The sequence below is a fragment of the Suncus etruscus genome, chromosome 1 (genome assembly GCF_024139225.1).
Source record: "Suncus etruscus isolate mSunEtr1 chromosome 1, mSunEtr1.pri.cur, whole genome shotgun sequence".
NCBI classification, from domain to species: domain Eukaryota; kingdom Metazoa; phylum Chordata; class Mammalia; order Eulipotyphla; family Soricidae; genus Suncus; species Suncus etruscus.
In genome coordinates, this window is record NC_064848.1 from 163805300 (window position 1) to 163826309 (window position 21010).

The 21010-nt window shown below is 48.8% G+C and overlaps 1 protein-coding gene and 1 non-coding gene across 2 annotated transcripts in view; both read right to left on the reverse strand.

Annotated features, from left to right (window-relative positions):
• Window positions 1–1825: 1825 nt before the first annotated feature.
• On the reverse strand, window positions 1826–1897 carry TRNAT-CGU (transfer RNA threonine (anticodon CGU)). Its single transcript has one exon. It is a non-coding gene; the product is annotated as a tRNA-Thr (tRNA).
• A 13567-nt stretch (window positions 1898–15464) lies between these two features.
• The window catches only part of RAB11FIP4 (RAB11 family interacting protein 4), a 115847-nt gene continuing 110301 nt past the window's right edge, over window positions 15465–21010 (reverse strand). Inside the window, exons 10-15 of the mRNA XM_049771631.1 lie at window positions 20814–20954; window positions 19243–19324; window positions 18315–18452; window positions 18085–18243; window positions 17189–17332; window positions 15465–15888 (exon numbers count right to left, since the gene is read on the reverse strand). Of these exons, the coding sequence (XP_049627588.1) occupies window positions 15772–15888; window positions 17189–17332; window positions 18085–18243; window positions 18315–18452; window positions 19243–19324; window positions 20814–20954 (781 nt within the window). The 3' untranslated portion in view covers window positions 15465–15771. The remainder of the gene's footprint in view (window positions 15889–17188; window positions 17333–18084; window positions 18244–18314; window positions 18453–19242; window positions 19325–20813; window positions 20955–21010) is intronic.

The following is a 21010-nucleotide window of genomic DNA, read 5'->3' on the forward strand; positions in this document are numbered from 1 at the left end:
CTTTTATGCAGAAGGACAGTGGTTCGAATCCCGGCATCTCATATGGTTCCCCGTGCCTGCCAGGGGCGATCTGAGTGTAGAGCTAGGAGTAACCCCTGAGCGCTGTCGGGTGTGACCCAAAAAAGAAATAAAGACCTGGGCTAGAGCAATAGTAAAGAGGGTAGGGGTGGTTGCCTTGCACAAGGTGGATCTAGGTTTAATTCCTGGCATCCTATCTTAGCCCCACCCCCAAAACCCTGCCAGGAATAATTCCTGAGAGCAGAACCAGGAATAACTCCTGAGGATTGCAGGCTGTAACCCCACCAAATAAACCAACAACAAACAATAAAGACCTAACTTCAAAATTAACACACAAAGCAACCATAGGGCTCTCTGGGGCACTTATCCTTATCTTGACCTTCCCCTCATCCCCTCCCCCCTAAGATAAGGACATGTTGAACCCTTACTCTAAAACCTCTTGCTCAGGTTTGCAGATAAGATGGAGTAGGCCTCAGGGACCAGCTCAGCCCACCAGGGGATTTATTGCTCACACTGGCGCCCACCAGTCTACAACAAGCCTTATCTACTATGTGCTTCCCTGTTCTCGGTGTTGTAGGCAAGATGGTTCCTGGGAGGATGGAATTCTGCCATCTTCCAGACTGCCAGTGTGTTGCCAGAAAAGCCCTTCTCCATCTGTCCCTGGGTCTTTCGATGCTGCAGTGGAACCAAACCTTCACTATTTTCCATTCATTAATATTCGGATGTCTCTACTGATCACCATTAACTTAGATCCTTACTTCCCCCTTACTTCTAACCCTTCCCCTTTGGGGTCACATGTATCCCGCAGCATCTATTTCTTGACTCTTATTGACTTTGGCTTGATTCATCCCTTCCCTCCCCCAACTGTGGGTGACACCAGAAAAGTAGAATTCTAGCATTTGTTAAAAAGTCCAATATTGACCAGGAGTTGGTTGGAATCCAGATTAAAGTTAGTCCTGGGTACAGCCGGTGTATATTTCCTAGCTGCCTGAGCCCCACGAGTCTTTGCTGACGTTCAATGCATCTGAAGCCCCCAAAGGTCACAGTGCTTTTTAGTAACATTAACAGAACTATGGGATGTAGAAAGAAGCGATATGAGGGTTTATGTTCAGTGCATGTGTTAGTTCAAAAGGGGAACAGCCAGGATCATATGAGGGGCACTCTTTCATTGGGGTAGATAGAGTCAGTAACTATTTGGGGTGGTGTGTGTGTGTGTGTGTGTGTGTGTGTGTGTGTGTGTGTGTGTGTGTGTGTGTGTGTCAGATTCAACGGATCTATTCACCAGAACCTGGGGAGAAATAAGGGCTCTTCCAGCACAATTCTTAGAAGGCCCTTTAAAGAACAAAACCAGAAAACACACCTGCAGAAACTCAAGTAAGCACCCTCAGGGGAAAGTTCCCATCTCAACACAGGAGAGAGAAAGCAGCCAGCCAGTTGGTGACAGTAAGGCCCAGCATAAACTGGCCCCAGCACTGCAAGTCTCAGGATCTTCCCTGCAAAACGGGAAATGAGCCCCCCAATGCTGTGGGTTGGGGAGTGAGGGATCAGCACGAGGGAAAAACAAACCGGGTCAAACCGGCAACAACAACAACAAAAGCCCTACAGACAGACGCCCCCAAATTCCTAAAGTGTGGAGCCAGGGATTCTTAGGACATGGTGCACCACTCTCGGACTGCTCAGGGCCAGAAGGAAAGTAAGAACCTCCTAATAGAATCAGAAAAGTATAAATAAAAATACCACTCCGCTCAGAGGAGGCGTGGCAGCCGGGGAGACGGAACCCCAAGAGCAAACCACCACCTACGAGTCCAGGCACGGACGGGGTTCGAACCCGCGATCTTCGGTTTACGAGACCGACGCCTTACCACTTGGCCACCGCGCCTGACAGCCGAGCGAGCGGTGGAAGCTCTCAGTGGAGGGGAGGCGGCGCAGGCGCGGGTAGGGTGGAGCCTCCTCCGGGTTCTGCCCCCCGAGTTCCCGCGCCACCCACCGAAGCTCGCCGCGCGCCTGCGCCCTGCCCAGGCCCTTTGCAAAAGGGGTTTGCAGAATGGATGTCTGCAAGAGGAACCGATGAACCAGGAGGAACCAAGAGGAACCAATGAACCAGGAGGAACCGGGCGCCCACCCAGAGGCTCTGGCCTGGGCATGTGCGGGTCGACTTGCTAGCTAGTGGGAGTGTGTGGACCCGGAGGCCTCTGAATGCAGGAATTCCGAGTCGGGCTGAGCCCCCCAGCAGCCAGAGGGTCGTTCTTCCAAGGCCTGAGCTGGACGCAGTCATGGTGATCGTACTGTAGACAGTCTTTGCAATGTGGAAAACCCTACGACAGGACCTTCTGCTGGTTCAAGCTAAGGATAAGGCTATATACGAAGGCTGCAGATTTAATCAAACATTTATTGGAACACTAGGTGAGAGGGAGACTGCTAGGGAACTTTGGGGTGAGGTCTGTGAAAATTGTCAAAAAAGCTTGAGAGGATCATAATTATGCCCTCCCCCCCCCTTTTTTTTTTTTTTGGTGAGTTGTGTTTGTTTTTGGTGGTGTGTTTTCTTTAAATTAAAGAAGTGGGTGGGAGTGGATGTAGGGCTCTGTCCTTGTTTGGCCTGTTTGAGCCGAGGGATGTGGGGGCCTGAAAGAAGGAAGAGGAAGGAGCCTGGCTTTTGGGGGTAGGAGTGCCCAGCATCCCAGCCCAGCCCCTGCTGTGTGGGACAGGTACACAGACTAGCCCAGTCACACCATTGTCCAAGCTGCTGACCTTCACTATCATTAGAAGTCTTAAAAAGCAGAGCGAACAGAGATTGGAGACAGCTATTTTTGTGCAACAGAAATATGTGTACAATTGACCAAAGTAACTATTTTTAACCATATACTTGAAAACAGTGTTAATTGTTTGCACTCAGATTGCAGCCCATTCCCCCAAATCTTGCAAAATTGAAACTTTTGTTTGTTTGTTTTTCTTTTTTGGGGGGGGTCACACCCTGCGTTGCTCAGGGGTTACTCCTGGCTGTCTGCTCAGAAATAGCTCCTGGCAGGCACGGGGGACCATATGGGACACCGGGATTCGAACCAACTACCTTTGGTCCTGGATCGGCCGCTTGCAAGGCAAACGCTGCTGTGCTATCTCTCCGTCCCACAAAATTGAAACTTTATTAGCAGCAACCACCACACCGCACCTTTATCACGCCTTGGTGCCAGAGTTTTACTGCAGCAGGTGGGGCCCCTGCTTTGCACCTAACTGACCCAGAATCAAACTCTGGCATACTAGTTCCCTTAACATTGCCAGAAGTAAGTCTTTTTTTTTTTCTTTTGATATGTGTGTGGGGGGCACATATCAGTGATGATATCAATGGATGATTCTTGGCTCTGCTCAGGAATCACTCCAACTTTGTTTTTGTTTGTTTTCCCCATCCATCTGTGATGCAGTGTGCACTTTGATTACTTTAGTGTGTGTGTGACATGTAGTATACAGCATTAGTATAAAACATAATTTCATTATACCCTATTATACTCTGCTGTATTAGTAATATATACTCCATTGTGGTTTTTTTTTCTTCCTTTGATCTGTTCATGGATAAGTTTAGTTATATTTCACCTCTTGGCTATTGTAATGCTGTAAGGTACCTGGGTATGCAAATAATTTTAACAGAATTTGTCTTCAGTTCTTTTTTTTTTTTTTTTTTTTTTTTTTTATGAACCAAATGTGGGAAGTCTGGATCATATGGTGGTTCAGTTTTATTTTTTGTAGGAATTTAAATTTTCATTCTGATTTCCGCTGTGATTGTACCACCAACAATGCAGCATATTCATGCTGTGGCTTGTTATTGTCAGCATTTTTCCTTTTTTTTTTTTTAATTTCTCCCCCTCCCTCCTTCTCTCTCTCCCTCCCCCCCGTGCCCATCCCCCCCTATTGTCACCATTTTTGTTTTGTTTTGTTTTGTTTTGTTTTGTTTTTTGGCTTGGGGCCACACCCAGTGACACTCCTGGTTTGGGAGACTCTATGGGCCTCTGAGGATCAAACCATGGTCTGTCCTGGGTCAGCTGCGTGCGAGGCAAACAAATGCCCTATGGCTGTGCTATTGCTCCAGCCCCTGCATTTTTGTTTTATTAGTGACCAATCTGATGGATATGAGGTTGTATCTCATCTCTGATTAGTGATCAGGAGCATCTTTTTATACGCTTATTTGTTGGAATGACCTGTCTTCTTGATCTGGAGGGCTTCTTTGTATGTTTATCCCTCCTGGGCTGGTAAAACCTCCATATTGGCTCCCTGTCCACCTTTCTTTACCCATGGGAGTGGTCCAAATCTTCCCAATAAAGATCTTGGGTCAGGGAAGTCTCCAGAGTTTGTTCCACAACTTGCTTTTCTGCCAGCCTGTTCTGCTGACAGCTGCTTGTGAAAAATTCTGAACCTGTTTCATCTCCCTAACTTGGTGTGGATTATTTCCTGTGTCCATGTTGCTTTCAGTCCATTGAATTGAAGTGTGAGTATTTCTCTTCACTTATTGACCATTTATTTATGTATCTTTTTGTATAGTGTCTATTTAATTTGTTTTGGTTTGTTTTTGAGTTACACTTGGAGATGCTCAGAGGTTACTCCTGGCTCTACACTCAGGAATTACTCCTGGCATTGCTCAGAGGACCTTATGGGATCCCGGGGATCAAACCCAGGTGGGCTAAGGTTGACAAATGTTCTACCTACTGTTGTGTTGTTCCAGTCCAAGTTTGTTCTGTACTTTATTTATTTTATTTTTTTGGGGGGGCACACCCATTTGATGCTCAGGGGTTACTCCTGGCTAAGCATTCAGAAATTGCCCCTGGCTTGGGAGGACCATATGGAACATTGGGGATCGAACCGCAGTCCTAACGCTTGCAAGGCAGACATACCTTACCTCTAGCGCCACCTCACCAGCTGTTCTGTACTTTAAGCCTTTTACTCTGTTGATTTACTGTGTCAGAGATTTTTTTTTAATTTAATTAAAGAACCACAGTTTACAAAGTTATTGATAGTTGAGTTTTAGGCATATGTTTTTTTTTTTTAATTTTGTTTTAGGGCCACACCTGGTAGCACTCAGGGGTTACTCCTGGCTCTACACTCAGAAATCACGGCCAACCTGAGTTTGACCCCTGGCATTCCATATGGTACCCCAAGCCTACCAGGAGTGATTTCTGAGCTCTTGAGCTAGGAGTTACACCTGAGCGCTGCCTGGTGTGGCCCGCAAAACCAAAAAATTAAAAATAAATAAAAGAGAACATTTCAAAACATCTGCTTGCTTCCTTGTGTGTGTAAAACATACTGTAATGCATTTCTCCAGGTATGAACTTTTTTCACATTTGTTTTGTTTGGGGGCTACTCCTGGTTCTGCCCAGGGACCATCTGTGATGCCTGGGATGGAACAGGGTTGGCATGCAGGGTAAGTGTATCCTTGTACCAATAATCCCTGTACCATTTCTCTAACTCTCCTTCCACGTTCTTTACAATTATAAAATAGGATGACAATCAATTACAATAGATGAAATAATAACTAAATGGCATTATATTTTTTACAATATTTTTGCGGGGTTGTGGGTTTTGGCCCACACCTGACTGAACTCAAGGCTTACTCTAAGCTCTGCCCTTTAAGATTACTTCTGGTAGTGCTTAGGTGCCAGGCATCAAAGTTGAATCGACGATGTGTAAGGCAAGTGCCTTCGCTGCATTATTATCTGGCTCTTATTTTTATTTTATTTATTTGGGGGGGGGGTTAGCCACACTAGGTGGCACTCAAGGATTACTCCTCTCTCTTTACTCAGAAATCACTCCTGACAGGCTCCAGGATCATATGGGATGCAAGGGATCAACCTGGGTCAGCTTCGTGCAAGGCAAACTCTACCCATTTTACTGTTGCTCCAGCCCCTTGTTTTTGTATTTTTCCCCTATTTCCCTTTGCTTTTTTTTGTTGCTATGAATTGCACAGGTAGTTCAGTTACCAAATCTTTTTCTTTTGGAGGGAGGCACCTTGGTGGCATTCAGGGGTTACTCCTGGCTCTGCACTCAGAAATCACTCCTGGCATGCTTGGAGGACGATATGGGAAAGTGGGGATCAGCCCTGGGTCAGCAGTGTGCAAGGCAAATGCCCTACCTGTTGTGGTATCACTCTTTTTTCCTTTTTCCTGGCATATGAAAAATGTTTAAAAAAGTGTGATCAGGGGCCAGAGCAATAGCACAACAGTAGGGCGTTGCCTTGCAGTAGCTGACCTGGGCTCGATCCCCGGCATCCCATTTGGTTCCCCGAGCCTGCCAGGATCAATTCCTGAGTGCAGAGCCAGGAGTAACCCCTGATCGCAGCCAGGTGTGTGACCCAAAAACAAAACAAAAAGTGTGATCAATTTGATGACAAAGTATATACCATACAATTAGGAGTCATTTTTCTCATGGGTCTATTTTATGACCTGATTTTTCTCACCCCCCCCATTGTAGTGTACGCATTTCCTCTGTTCTTCAAAGTGGATCTTGTCATCAGTTGTAACAGATAAACCTCTCTAGTACAGGATGTTGATAGTGGTGGAAACTGGGGGGTGGGTGGAAGATGGTATGTGAGAACTCTGTACTTTGCTGTGAACCTCGTACTTACTAGAAAATAATCAAAAAGGAAAAAAAACTGGACAAAAAAAATACTTAAAATAGGGGCTGGCATGATAGCATAGCCGTAAGGTGTTTGCCTTGCACGCAACCAACACTGGACGTACTCTGGTTTGAATCCTGGCATCCCATATGGTCCCATGAGCCTGCCAGGAGTGACTTCTGAACGCAGAGCCAAGAGGAACCACTGAGCGACGCTGGTGTGATAAAATAAATAAATAAATAAATAAATAAATAAATAAATAAATAAATAAATAAAAGAATGTATGAACCCTTTATTCTGCCTCCTGCTCTGACTGGTGACTGTGGATCTATCTTTTAGCTAGGTAGCTCCAGAATCCTGATTTTACCAGGACTGAGCAGTCCTAAGTGCAGAATCTAACTTGTGTTTTCTAAATTCATATGTCCCATTTTTTGGGGGGTGGGCACACCTAACAGTGCTCAGGAAACACTCTTGGCAGACTCAGGGGACCATATGGGATGCTGGGGATCGAACCCAAGTCAGCTGCATGTAAGGCAAACACCCTACCCACTGTGCTATTGCTTCGGCCCACCTTTTTCTCTTTTGGGGGCAGGTCACACCGGTGGTGCCCAGGGGCCACTTCTGGCTCTACGACCAGAAATCGCCCTGGCAGACTGGGGTGGGGGAGGCACTTGGGATGCCGGGATTTGAACCACCATGATTCTGCATGCAAGGCAAACACCCTGACTCCATGCTATATCTCCGCCTCCTCACCTTTTTCTTTTTTAAGTAAATTTTTTTAAATTGCATCATAAATTAAAAGGTTGTTGATGGTTAGATTTTACTCATATAATGTGTTTCAGGCTATACCCAGCGGTGCTCAGGGCTTTACTTCTGGCTCTGCACTCAGGTCATTTCTGGGGACCATAAGAGGTGCTGAGAACCAAACTCGGGTCAGCCATATGGAAGATAAGCACCCTACCCACTGGATTATTGCTCTGGCCCTAGTTTATCTCACTTTTAATCTGGAGTTTTTGCACTGACAGAGATGTTCTAGAACACAGAATACCTAGTGGACATGAGCCTACAACACCTCCCTCCATGGAATAAGAACATTCATTCCTTCATTCCTTAAACAGATAACTCATTGAGCAGCCACTGCATGCCAGTCCCCTTGTTGGGGATCATAACACATCTTCAGAGTAGCCGATGGTGGTATCAGGAAGATGCTGCATAGATGGGTGAGTAGCTCTGGGATTGGGAACAGCTTATTGAGTAGAGTGGAATAATGAAGTAAAGGCGGTCACACGTTCTTCACAGCTTGTCCCACCCAGAGATGGGGTTTTTGGCCTTCTTTGGCCATCGGACTTGCTTTAGCTCAGAGAGTGAGGTAGAAAGCCAGACCCTACAGCCTCTTCCTTTACTCTTTCATATCCTGCTCTGAGGCCGCTATGTGAGGAAGGTCATCGGCCAGTGAGCAGCTGTGAAAGGCTGGGCCAGCCAACACCACCTGCAGACACACCCATAAAAGGAGGAAAATAAGCTTTCTCAGATGCATCTTGAGAGCGGTTTGTGACAACCATACTTCACTGATCACACCTGCCTGTTCAGGTCAATAGACTGGGGTGATTTGCATAGAGAAGTTAAAACTAATACGTTTCTGGGCTGGACAGAAGATAGTGCAATAGGTAGGGTGCTGGCCTCACATGAACCTTAGCACTCCTTATGGTCCCAACCACTGCCAGAATTAATTCCTGTGGTCATAGCCAGGAGTAACCCCTGAGCATCCCTGGGTGTGTCCTTCAGTCTACCCATAAAAGTTCTTGTAATTCTGGGTCATGTAGAGCCAGACTGTGTCTGCCAGCACCATTTCATCTCCTGTTTCTCATCCACAGAACAAGAGTGGTAGCCATTTTCCATAGCCCTGCATTCATAAAAACAGGAACAATCCACATTATTCACTGCTAAAATCAGAGTGAAATTACCGACTTGACCCAGCAACAACTGATTCTTCTTTCTCTTAGGCCTCAGTCCCTTTGCCAGCTCTGAGTTTAAAGGTAACTATTAACAGGCAAGAAAAGTCAGTGCAACACAAAACTTTTCTGGAGAGTAGCTAACCACATGGGTAGTATGCATTTCCCTTCTACTTCTTGTACTTGGATTAGTGCCATTCAGTTCTTTCTTTCATCCCTTATTTCCCTTATACTACTTATACTTGGAATTAGTGCACTTCAGTTCCCTCTCCCTCTTGTCTCTCTCTTCCCTGCCATTTTCCCTCTCTCTGCCCATATCTACTCCCAACAAAATGCTTGCTGATCACTCTGTGACTCTAAAAGGGCAGGAAGGCTAACAGATGAGTCGTGGGCTAAATAACCCAGCCCCCTGAAGACCCAAAACGAGAAAAAAAAAAAAAAAAAAAAAAACTCTGGTCTTACCTTGTTTCCATGTAGGCCCTCAGGAGCCTACAGCCCTGCCATTCTTGGGGAACTCAGCTCCAAGTAGGCGGCTCCCTGGCTCAGATTCTTCAACTGGGCAACCCTGTCCTCCCTGTACTTTTTTTTTTTTTTTTTGGTGGAGCTTTGCACTAAGCTTGAGATACTATATATAATGCTGTGGATTAAACCTGGGACAACTGCATGCAAGGTAAGTACTATCACTGTACTATCACGTTGGTTCTCCAGTCTTTAAATAGGCTGCTCCTGCTGTCTTTACCCCCGTATCTTCCACCTGACCTCCCCCCTTTCTTCCTTGGTCCTTAGCCCCTGTCCTCAAAGATTTGCTGCCCCCCCCCCCCCAGTGTATGCGCTTTTTTTTTTTTTTGCTTTTGAGTCACACCCGGCTGTGCTCAGGTTACTCCTGGCTTTGCACTCAGAAATCGCTCCTGGCAGGCATAGGGGACCATCTGGGATGCCGAGATTTGAAACCGAGTCCTTCCCGGGTCGGGCCCCATGCAAGGCAAAGGCCCTATGGCTGTGCTCTCTGGCCCCAGTGTCAGCATTCTGATGCAGCTGTTTGGAGTCATAGCTTACCACTCACTTGACATTGAATATCTACTGAGTCTAATGGTAGGACCTTTGTCTTGTTGAGGAATAAGATCCACCTTGGCCCCCAGGGCCTCCTTTGTACCTACTCTGAAAGGGCATGTTTGCATTTAGAGGGCACAGCTCAGTGGTGGTGTGTACTTTGCATGTGAGGGACTAGGTTCAAGCTTGGGCAGGATTTCCAAAGTGGGCCACACAGGCCCCAGGGAACACTAAAAACATCAGAGTGCAATTGGTGGGGGCAATAGCTACCTGCAAAAGTTAAGAATGTAGGTGGACACAGAGGGACTTCTTTTTAAATTTATTTTGGGCCACACCCCGTGACACAGGGCTTACTCCTGGCTATGCACTCAGAAATTGCTCCTGGCTTGGGGGACTATATAGGACGTGAGGGGAATCGAACTGAGATTCATCCTAGGTCAGATGCCCCCACTCCGGTCCCTCAGAGGGATTTTTTTTCCTGGAATTAAGAAAGTATGGGCCCTCTGCTCTAAGCTCTGGAGAGGGAGCACTGCAGGCCCAGGGCAGAAATTCCTCTGACTGTGACCAGAGGGAGTGGAGGGGCCCAGGCAGAGGCAGGTGGTGCCTGTCAGAGATCAGAAGAAGCCAAGCCACTAGGACCCTTGTGGGGAAGGAGTTGGTCGGTAGGGCAGGTCTGAAGCTCTCAGGTGCCCAGGGCTGGAACGTTGGCATCAGAGGGGCTTCAGGGGTGGCAGCAGGGGGACCCATGTCATTGTGTCCCTCGGAGCCCTGGCACCGTACAGTGAGCCCACCCCACCCCCCAGACACACACACACACACACACACACACACACACACACACACACACACAGATACAGAAACTCACTACCAAGTCAGGTGGGAAAGCTGAGGGTTTATTTACACTGCTTTTGAGTGCCACCCCTTTTTGGATAGAAGCAGGCAGGAGGCAAAGATCTAGGGACCCCAGGGCATAGCTATGGGGTCTTAGCATACAGGTTTCCCACTCTGAGGTGTAGGGCTTCCCCAGCCCCAAACCGAAACCTGCTTCCAGATGGGAGACCGGAGGCAGAATACAAGTGGAACCACATGGAAGGTAAAGCACAGAACACTGGACACACACTGCCTATTTCACCTACTTCTAAAGGCCCAACCATAAGCAAGGAGCTGGACCAGCAGGAGAGAGGCAGGGAGAGAGGTGGTCCCAGCAAGGCATTGTCTGTAAAGAAGCATTCCTCAGGAAGTTGGCACCTGGTCCAGGTCAAGTTTAATCCACGCAGTGTAGGGGTACACTTGGCTGCTAATGAGCAGGCTGGGAAGCAGCCAGAGCCTTTCCCTTCTGACCATTTGGGCTCCAAAGCCCATCTGCTTATACAGTAGCAATGGCCCTGAGCCCCAGTAGCATGCATGGAGGGCCACACACCCTTAGCTGCTTCTGGGGCCTGAAGTGCACCTTCTTCTGAGAGGCCCTGCCTCAGATGCAGACACCAGACATCCCTGCATAGAGGGTTGCCCTGTTTCCACTTCACATTGACATCCCATAGGAGACTTGCAGGAATAAGTACATTCTACAGTTCCCCTTCCTGAAAGCACCAGCTCTGATTCTATAAAGTGACCCAGCCTGCAGACTGAGTGTGGGGAAGCAAAGCCTGATCCCACAGGGGCTGGGATGGAGCGGGACTATGTCTGTACATTTACAGGGCTCAGGAAGGGCCAGGCCACAACGAGATCTAGAAAAGGGGGCAGTGGTTAACATGGAAATGTCCTGTACAGGGGGACAGGGAGGAAAAAGGCACAAGGACGACGACCCCAAACCATGCAAACAAAACAGCCTGTGCGGCACAGCAAAGCAGAGAGGGTCCCAGCATGTGGCCCTAGGGGTGCCCTCTCTTTCAGGGGGCATCCTGGGCTGCCATTACCTGTTGCCTCCTGAGCTCTAGTCATAATGGAAAGAGGCACCGCCTATGAGGTTGGAGCACCACACTTTGAAAAGTTGCTCTTTCTAGAAAGCAGCTATTTCTTATTTCCCCAGATTGGCCCACCTGCATACTTGGAGCCTGGGGCCCAAAAGGTCAGTGCAGGGAAAGGACATGTGGTCTCTGACCTGTGGCCCCTGAGAAGACTCACTCTACCAACAGGAAGCTTGCCCTAGAGGGAACAGCCTAGAAGGTCCCCAAAGAGGAAGATTGAGCGACATTACTACTAAGACTCTGCCAAAGTCCCTCTGTGAAAGTCACTGACCACATGTCAGAAAACTCTTCGAACACTTCCCACTCCTATTCCACTAATGTCCTAATGTCCGTGTTGAACTAAAAAAAAAAAGCCAAATGCAGTAAAGAACTACATTGGGAGCACATAGCAATCCTAAGCCCCCCAGTCCCCAGATGCCACTGTACTCTGGAGACGTCGCAACTAGTTCATCTTCGTTGGCGTGACAGAGGCCCAGATAGGGCATGGTCAACTAAGGGGTTCCAGTGGGAGGAACTGAGCCAATCCTGTCCCTCCCTCCCCATCCCTGAAGTCAGCAAACCCACAGCAGCAGCCTGACTGTTTTACCTCCACCCCAACCTGTCCCCAAATGGGCCTGGATAAACTGCTCCAGCATATGCCACTGGCTGTTTCCATAACTCAGGCAGGGGCTTGCCCACCTAGCTTACTTGCCCGAGCATCTGTCCTGAGGAAAGTAGATCCCATCCTGGAGATAAGTTCCTGTAATGTTATCACCAAAGAAGTGGGGGGGGGGGCAAGCCACTCATCCTGGACTTGCTTGCACCTGGCAACCAAGCCCAGCTATTGTTTCTATTCACTTTCTCTACTTCTGTCTAAAAGTGTGAGGATAGGGCTCTCTTTTACAAGAGCATCCCCGAGGAGCTCTTTATCTTAAATTTGAAATATTAATTTTTGGATGTGGGGCCACATATGGTACGCAGGGCACCATGTGGTGTCGGGAGCTGAACTGGGACCTGGACTTGGGCTGTTTGAGCTCTCTCCTCTGGCAAGGTCTTTAAGCATCTAAATACCTGGACTGCACTTACTCCATTTATATCTGAGTTGGGAGATTCACCTAGTCAGCACAACTGAAATCTCCCCAGGATTCCAACACACTGTCCACGCTGAGAACTGTTGTGCAGTTTCAAGTACTTTCTTTGAGAGACTCTTGAGCTCAGTGTTTTTAGATGATCAAAAACAGCCAAGACAAAAGACAATCTTCAAAGAACCTTCAAATATCAAATAACTGTGATCAAACTCTAATAAAAGCTTAAAGCCAATAATATAGGCCAAGCTTTTGCAGAAGAAGCTTCCAATTCTATCAGGCAGGATATGTAGGAAGCTCACTAGAGCATGCTCCATTCCAGAATCACCTGTGTCCCATCTTGGGGGTATGGGATTCTGTCCTTTTACTTTATGGGGTTCCTTCTCTCTTATTCTTTTTTTTTTTTCCTTTTTTTTTTTTTTTTTTTTTTTGTTTTTGGGCCACACCCAGCAGTGCTCAGGGGTTACTCCTGGCTGTCTGCTCAGAAATAGCTCCTGGCAGGCACAAGGGACCATATGGGACACCGGGATTCGAACCAACCACCTTTGGTCCTAGATCGGCTGCTTGCAAGGCAAACGCCACTGTGCTATCTCTCCGGGCCCTTCTCTCTTATTCTTAAATAAAAGCAATCTGCTTTCTATTTAAAACAAAACACTTAGGTCAACAAGTATGGTCTGACTCTCCCACACTGCCAGGGCAACCTGCACCATAGAAAACAGGCATGGACCTGAAACCCAGCCCTCTGCAGCCCCGAAAAACACTCCACACCCAAGATAAGTCACTGCTATTCTTTAGCAGAATCAAAACCACCCTCCCAACTCATACCCCCCAGGTAAACCACCTTGAGGAGGCCTTTTAAAGAGTCCCAACGATGGGGTCACCAGAAGGGCCAGCACTATTAGCAGAAATGTGTCCACCTCCCAGTTTTTAATCTCCCTGGAGTTTTGCACAGACCCATTTCTGTTCACTAAAATCCTGACATATATCCAGTATGAACCCAGCAGCCCCTGCTGAGGCTGAAAACTGAGCTCCCTCACCTAGACCTCAAAGTCTAGAAATGGGGGCCAGGGCATCAACCTGTGCCCAAAGCAGGTCCAGCTTGGCTGGGATCCAGCCTATGAGAAACAGCTGGCACCTATGTGGCACCTGCGCTCTTACTAGTTAGATTTAAGACACAGAGGAGCGTGATAATGATCTTAAAAAACCAGTTTGACAGACTGGGGGTATATTCTGGCTGAAAGAATTAAGGTGGCTGAATCAATGAAAAGGCTGCACTTGATCAGAGATCACCTCCTCTCCAGGGAGGACAGGTGCTGAGCCAGGTCCCAAACTTTCCAACTCTTGCCCCCTCAATTGTGGCCTGATGCTACTCTAGCTTCTGAGGCCTTCTCTGGAGTTCCATGAGCACCTTCTTGAGCCCCCACTTGAAACCAGACCCTGAACAGGCAGCTTCTCTCTGCAGGCTGCCTTCCAATATACAGCCAGACCATAGCCACATTGGGATTCCTCTCTTCTTTCCTGTAACCTATGGTGTTTTTCCCTCACACAATTTTCAAGACACCCACTCCGTCTGCCCTCTTTCCTTTGCCACTTCTTAGTCCCATCGGGGAATCCTGGAAATGTGTCTAGCCAGGTGATCCCAAAAGGACTCCAAAGTCCTTTGCATTAGACCAAGGCAACTCCCACTGCTTACATAGACCTCTGTACCTTCTTTTCTTTGCACACACCCTCTGTGCTTCTGCTCAACATGCTCTAACTTTCTTTCTGTGTTAGAGGAGCTGAAGAAACCAACCAGTTGGATGGGAAACCAATAAACCCACCACACTCAGGAGTTTGGGCTAAGGAAGGGATGACAAGCCACATGAAAGGGAGACAAATAAGACAAGAAAAAGGCTCACATCTACAGATGTTCAGCAGCCTGAGACAGAAACATGTTAAAACTCAGGGTGAAGTCCTACATGAGTCACACAGAGGGAAGACTACATAGGATCGTCCCTCCAAAACACACACATCGTCCCAACCAGGGCCCCACCACAGAGCATGGTGATCTCTGGCTGAGAACCAAAAATCATGTTTCTAAACACGGGCCCAGGTGGTTCCACTTCCCAGCAGAGCTGAGCTCAGAATTCCGACTGGGAAAGTGCAAACTCAGGCTGGGTCTTCACATCGCCACTGACTCCAGGCAATACACAGCTTTGAGAAGGGCACTGATGGAACAAGAGCGTGCACTTCCCAAATCATGTCCGTGTCAAGTGCTGTGTGTGCCAGACTTCCCAAAGCAGTCCCTACTCCTTTTCCTTCTGTCCTGTTTGTTGTTTGGGGGCCACGCCAAGCAGTGCTCAGGATTTACTCGTAACTCTGTGCTCAGGAATAACTCCTGGCAAGGAGACTACTTGGGGTCCATGGAATTGAACCCAAATCCACCCATGTGCAAGGCAAGCACCCTATCCACTGTAATATCTCTCTGTCTCTTTCCTATTATCAAAGCAAATGCAAAAAGGAGGGAGGTGAGCAGGGACAAGAGGAAGCAAAGACCTCTAATAATGCCACCAACCCTTATGGGGCCACACTCCCAATGGCTCTGCTGCCAGCCTGGGGCCTTGAGACACTCCATGCACCAGGCCCTCAGGAGAAAGTTGTGGCCAGGATAGGGGGCTCCTGAAGCCCAGACCCTTGCCATCCTCACTGGGTTCAAGCACCTGGGCAGGAAAATAGCCAAAGATGTTGGCAAGGACATGGCTGTTGGGAATTCAAGTTCTGGAAAAGAGGATCATTTTGCTCCCACTCCCGGGGGGAAAGGGACGGGTAAAAGTGTGTCTTGTTAGAGTAGTTTTAATCCTTAACCCAGAGGTAGAAGAATCATTTCATCCAGTTTTACAAGCTTCCAGACCTTATTACACGAACTCCTATAGTGGGCACTCCTGCAGCGAGACGACAAAGTGAATGAACCGTGTAGTCTCCCTGCCATGCCCGTTCCCCACTGGGAACAGCCTCCCTCACACAGGTGTACATGTCCCCCAGTGGCCAGTGATACACTGACAGTCTGCTGGCCTGTTGGACTGCACCCTCAGGCAGGCTTGCCCCTGGCCCCTGGGGTAGGAGGCCTTTTGGCCAGCCTCCTGCTTTCAGTGCTTGATCTCGAGGATGGAGGGGTTGTGGTCCAGAATGGCCAGGATAATCTTGTCCATGTACTGTCTCAGCCGGAAGTTGATCTCCTCCTGCTCTTTTAGGGCTTCCATGAGCTGAGGGGAATGAATGGTAAAGGCTAGTCAGAGGCTGAATTGGGTGCAGTTTGGTCAGAGCCAAAATTCCTGGCTGGCAGTGGGCTAGCTGATAAATAGTGCAGCCCATCCAAAGTCAAACTTAGGTAAGGATAGTAGTCTAAGGCAGGGGTTCATTGAGCATTCAGGAGTAATCTAACTACCTGTGTCCCTCGTGCTCAGCTCTTACTACTATGTGAAGCGGCCCAGGTCCAGGCTGTTTTCAGCAAAGGCAGAGAACGTGGAACTAAAGTGTTATGTTTTGTTTGTTTTTGATTTGGAGACTACACTTGATGGCACTCAGGATTTACTTCTGGTTCTGAGCTAAGGATTCATTTCTGGTGGGCATATGGGATGCTGGGCATTGAACCCGGGTTGGGTACATGTAAGGCAAATGCCCGACCCAGTGTGCTATCGCTTTGACCCCACCAAAAGCGTTGTTGCTTTTGACAGTCACTCATGAGGAGCCTATCCTGCAGCTAAGTGCTTGAGTTAAGCCCAGGCTATGCTGATGCTTCTGTCTTTAGGCCCTAGTTCATGACAAAGGCTGCCAGTTGTTTCCTTTACCAGGAAAGATCCCCACACCTCTCTGGATCTGCCACTGCCTTCTCCCAACCAATCACTCATGTCTTGTTTATTCTTAAATTTGGAGAGGTAGGGGGAGTTGGGCCATACTTAGCAATTCTTGGGGTTATGCCTGGTTCTGTACTCCGGGATCACTCTTGGTGGTGCTAAGGGGAACAAATGGGTGCTAGGTATTGAATTTGGGTCAGCTGTGTGAAAGGCAAGCACCTTCCCCACTCTACTATCTCTTTGGCTCTGTGTTGTTGATTTTGGATGCAACCAAAATGTTATTCCCAAACTAGCCTGAAGAGTTGGGACTGCCTTGGCTAAAAGCTGCCTGAAGCTTGAGGCAACACAGAGCTTATATGGCAAAGGCTATGGCTCATGTGATAACATAAGGGAGTTGGGGACTTGGAAGGCTGATGTTAGTTCATAAACATATCCTCATGGGGCAGAAAGATGGAGCTTCAGCACAAGAACCCTCAACCCCTACTAACTGATATCCCTTTGTCTTGAACATCTGAGTTGCTAGAGGCTGAGAAAACATGTGGCAAGCAGGCAGACATGCTGGTGTCCATTCCTGGCCTTCAGCCACTCCTGGGTGGCCCCATTGCGAGTGTTTGTGCTGATGGGCTCTCATACATTGCCCATCACTCAGGGGCTGTGCATGTGGGGAGTGTGGGAGTCCAGGCCTCCAGGTGAGCACAGGGACACTCACCTCATCACGGGAGGCTGTGTCTATTTCTGCAGCCAGAGACTGCGCTTTGGTCTGGGTGGCAAAGAGGTTCTTTGCTTCATAGAGGCTGAGGCTCAAGATTTGTCCATTTAAATCATCATTCTGATCTCGCAGCTTATGGTTCTCCTAGGAAGCAGGAAAAGGGTAACATCAACACGAGAAGCTCCTGGAAGCCTCCTCCCCAGCCTCTCCTGTCTCCTGATGCTACTTAGAGATGACGTGGCCTCAATTCCTGGGGTGAGGGGTGGTGGTGGTGGTGGAGGGGGAATGACACAGAGCTTGAACCTAGGTGTCTGTGAGTACTGGGGAGCAGGGAACCCCTACCCAGAGGTGCCCCTGAAGCCACGTGGGAGAACATACCTTGGTGAGAAAAGCAGCTATCTGGGGGTTCCATGCTAGCAGGTCTGCTCAAAAATCCCTGTGGTTCTTTGTGGTGCACCCTTACCCCCAGGACTGCCAGCCCCATGGTTCCCTACTCAAAGAACCCTAATACTTCCAGCTTTTGTCTAAAGTTCCTATGAACTGGGGGCCTGCCTGGGGTGAGGAAAGGGCCAGGAATAGGAATGCCGTGGGTTGCCCCAAGAGTGGAGGTGTTGTCCAACCTTCACTGCTTCTGTTCCTACTGCCCCACACCTGGTTGGTTTCCACGGATGGGACAGGACATGGGATGGAACTCTGGGCAGTGGGTCTGCTTCTAAGAGACCTCAACAGGAGAGTCTCATTTTCCAACCCTGCATTAGGGACTGGAGTGGCATCTGGTCTATGGGCAGGAAACTCCTGGCTCTCACAGACATAGTTTGTCCATCTCTGAGCAGGGAGATGGGGGCTGGGGAGCAGGAGTTAAGTTAGGGTAGGTGGCACTGTAGTCCAGGGCTCACCTGTTTGAGCCGTTTCACCTCATGTTCCAGCTCCACCTCCCGGGCCCTGGCATTGAACTCGCCCAGGTTGGAGGATGAGCTGCGGCCCCTGCCTGGCCGCTCACAGTCCAGCTTGTACATCTGCAGGTGCTCCAGCTCCTTCCGCAAGTCTTCAATGAGCTGTGGGGAGAAGGGGTTGTTGGTAGAAGCAGAGGTGTGGGTGAGCCCTGGCCCCCAGCCTGGGAACCCACCTCCTGCGTGGCCTCCCGCTCCTTCTGGAACTCGAGGCGGTTCTGCCGCAACTTGTCCATCATGCGCTTGTACAGATCCATCTCATCCTTGAGCCGCAGGCTGGTGTCCTCCAGCCTGTCAGACATGCGCTGCCGCTCCTGAAGATGGGAGTGGGAAGGTGGGGAAGTGGTCAGTAGGGAGAGGTCCTACAGGGGTTCTATTCCCTGGGGTCTCGGTGAGCAGTTTCCCTGTACAAGCCATGCAGAGCTAGAACAAATGGAGGCAGATCAAGGAGATCCAACCATTATGTTGTGTTTTTTTTGTTGCCCTTTTTTTTTTTTGACCATTCTCAGCAGCACTTGGGTTACTCCTGCCTCTGCACTCAGAAATCACTCCTGGCAGGCTCAGAGGACCATATGGGATGCCAGAAATTGAACCCAGGTAGGCTGCATGCAAAGCACAAACACTTTACACACTGTACTATTGTTCTGGCCCCTGTTCTCACTCTTTTTAATTCACCCAACCATGTAAGTATGTTCAATGAACAGATTTTGGGAGTTATCTATGTATGAATAGAAATCACTGCTCAAATTTGATCGAATCTCCTCCCTCCTTATTTTCTGTAGGGTCATTTTATTAGATTTTTAGGAATTTGACCAAGGAGACAGTTAGAAGAGCTAGGACATGCATGCCTTGTCTACAAAAGCCTCTAGGTTTATCTGTGGCACTTCAGGGTCTCCTGAACTCTACCAAGTGAGGGTCTAAAGGGCTCTCAAAGCCTTACTGGCCCAAGCACTGAATTGGTCTATACAGTCAGTCACACGGTATCAGTGGGGTGGCTCCAGGGACTGCAAAGCAAAATGCATCTCAAACTAGAAGGGAAGAGGCCTGATGGCCAATCCTGTCTCTCTGTGGGTTCCATCAACCCTGAGAGCTGCACTGGCTCACCTCATCCAGCTTCTCTGTCTGTGACCTGAGCCGGGCCACTGTGGTGGTGAGATCCGAATTTTCTTCCTCCAACTGCTGCATCCTGGGAAAAGAAGGGTCACAATGTCAGCCACGCAGATGATCTCACAAGGGTTGACCCTCTGCAGCTATTCTCTGCTCTCTGTAGAAGGGGAAGGAGAGCATGAGGATGAGTGAACCAATGGATGAATGAATAAGAATATAGCCCAGAGGTTCCTGTCATTAGAGACAAAAGGGCAAACAGACACTAAATCCTCTATTTTTTTAAAAAAGGAATACTATTTGTGATCTAATATCCTCTCTGTGCACACATCCTAGAGCTGGAAACCAGATGGGGGTGGGATGGGTGACTGCCAGCTAAGTGGGGGAGCCCTCTCACTGAAGTCTTCCACCTATGTAATGTCTAGCATGGCTGCTGCACTTCAGCATCATCTGAGCTCTCACACACCCATGAGCTGCATTCCCAAAGGTGATCCTGACCTTCTCTTTGGCACTCCCAAGGAGACCCAGACAGGTGGTGCCACCCAGCCAGAGGAGGGCATTGCTGCCCATGATCGTTTGTCCTTCCCACTGTCAATGACTACTCAGATAGTGGTCTGATCAAACTGCCCTCTAGGATTTCTGGAGAGGTCCGCAGGCTAGGTCACACATGTGAGGCTCCCTCAACAGGGAGCAAGACTACTGGGCAAGCACAGAGACTGTGGGGAGGATGGAATGGGGGAGGAGGCCACAGGAATTAGTTTCTAGAGGGTCAGTAGTGTTCTGGGCTCTGGGCTCTTGTTCTGTTTTTATGTGGTCCTTCATCCATGTGGTCTCTCAGCCAGCCTCTCTGGCCAGAAGGTGTAAGCAGAGATGCTTAATGAGCTACTAGCTTCTAAAAACAGATGAAAAACAGCAGCTTCTGAAACATGACTGAAAATCTGAGAGGGCAGTTGGCCCACCCCCACTCCGCACTGCCTTACCTTGCTTGCTTCAGGTACCCTGGGCATCTCTCGGGCAGAGGCAGCCACAGCTTTTCCTTTTACAAAAACTCAGGGCCTGGATTAGGGGAGGATCCAGCAGCAGGGGGCGCTCAGAAGCCATACATCAGAGCCAGCCCAGGAATAGGGGCAAGTTCACAAGGGTTTTGTTGCTGGTATTTTTGGGGGTTGGAGAAACACATCTGGCTACTCAGTATGGATTCTAGCTCTGTGCTCATGGATAACTCCTGGTAATGTCCGGTGGACCATACGGGGTGATGGAGATCGAACCCAGGTTGAACATCTGCGGGCAAGCACCCTACTAGCTGTACTATCAGTTGTGTCGGCAATAGTTTTGTTTTACCTATTCTCTGGCTAGCAGACAGGCACTGTTTCCAGTTCTGCTTAATGTGAATAAAGCCACCACAGACTTCCTAGAAAGAACCCAGGAGCTGTGTTCATGCGTGGAGAGATCTAAGAGCTTGAAGGAGCCCCCGGGAGTTTGTCTGTGAACACAACCACTCTCTCTGCCTAAGACTGGCAGGGGTGGCCCAGCAGAGGGTGGGGCTCTGGGGAAAGACTCAACAGACCCACCTGGTGTTGAGCAGCTCAATTTCCGTGCTCTTCTCCCGCTCCAGCTTGCTGTAGGCCTCTCGGTGTCGCCGGGCCTCCTCCTCCAGGGTTTGCTCTGCTGTCGTCTCTTGGTCCTTCACCATCTCCTCCAGCTCATGCACCCTGATGAGGGGACACACACTCCAGTCCAGGGCAAGCTCGCCTACCCATAGGGACCA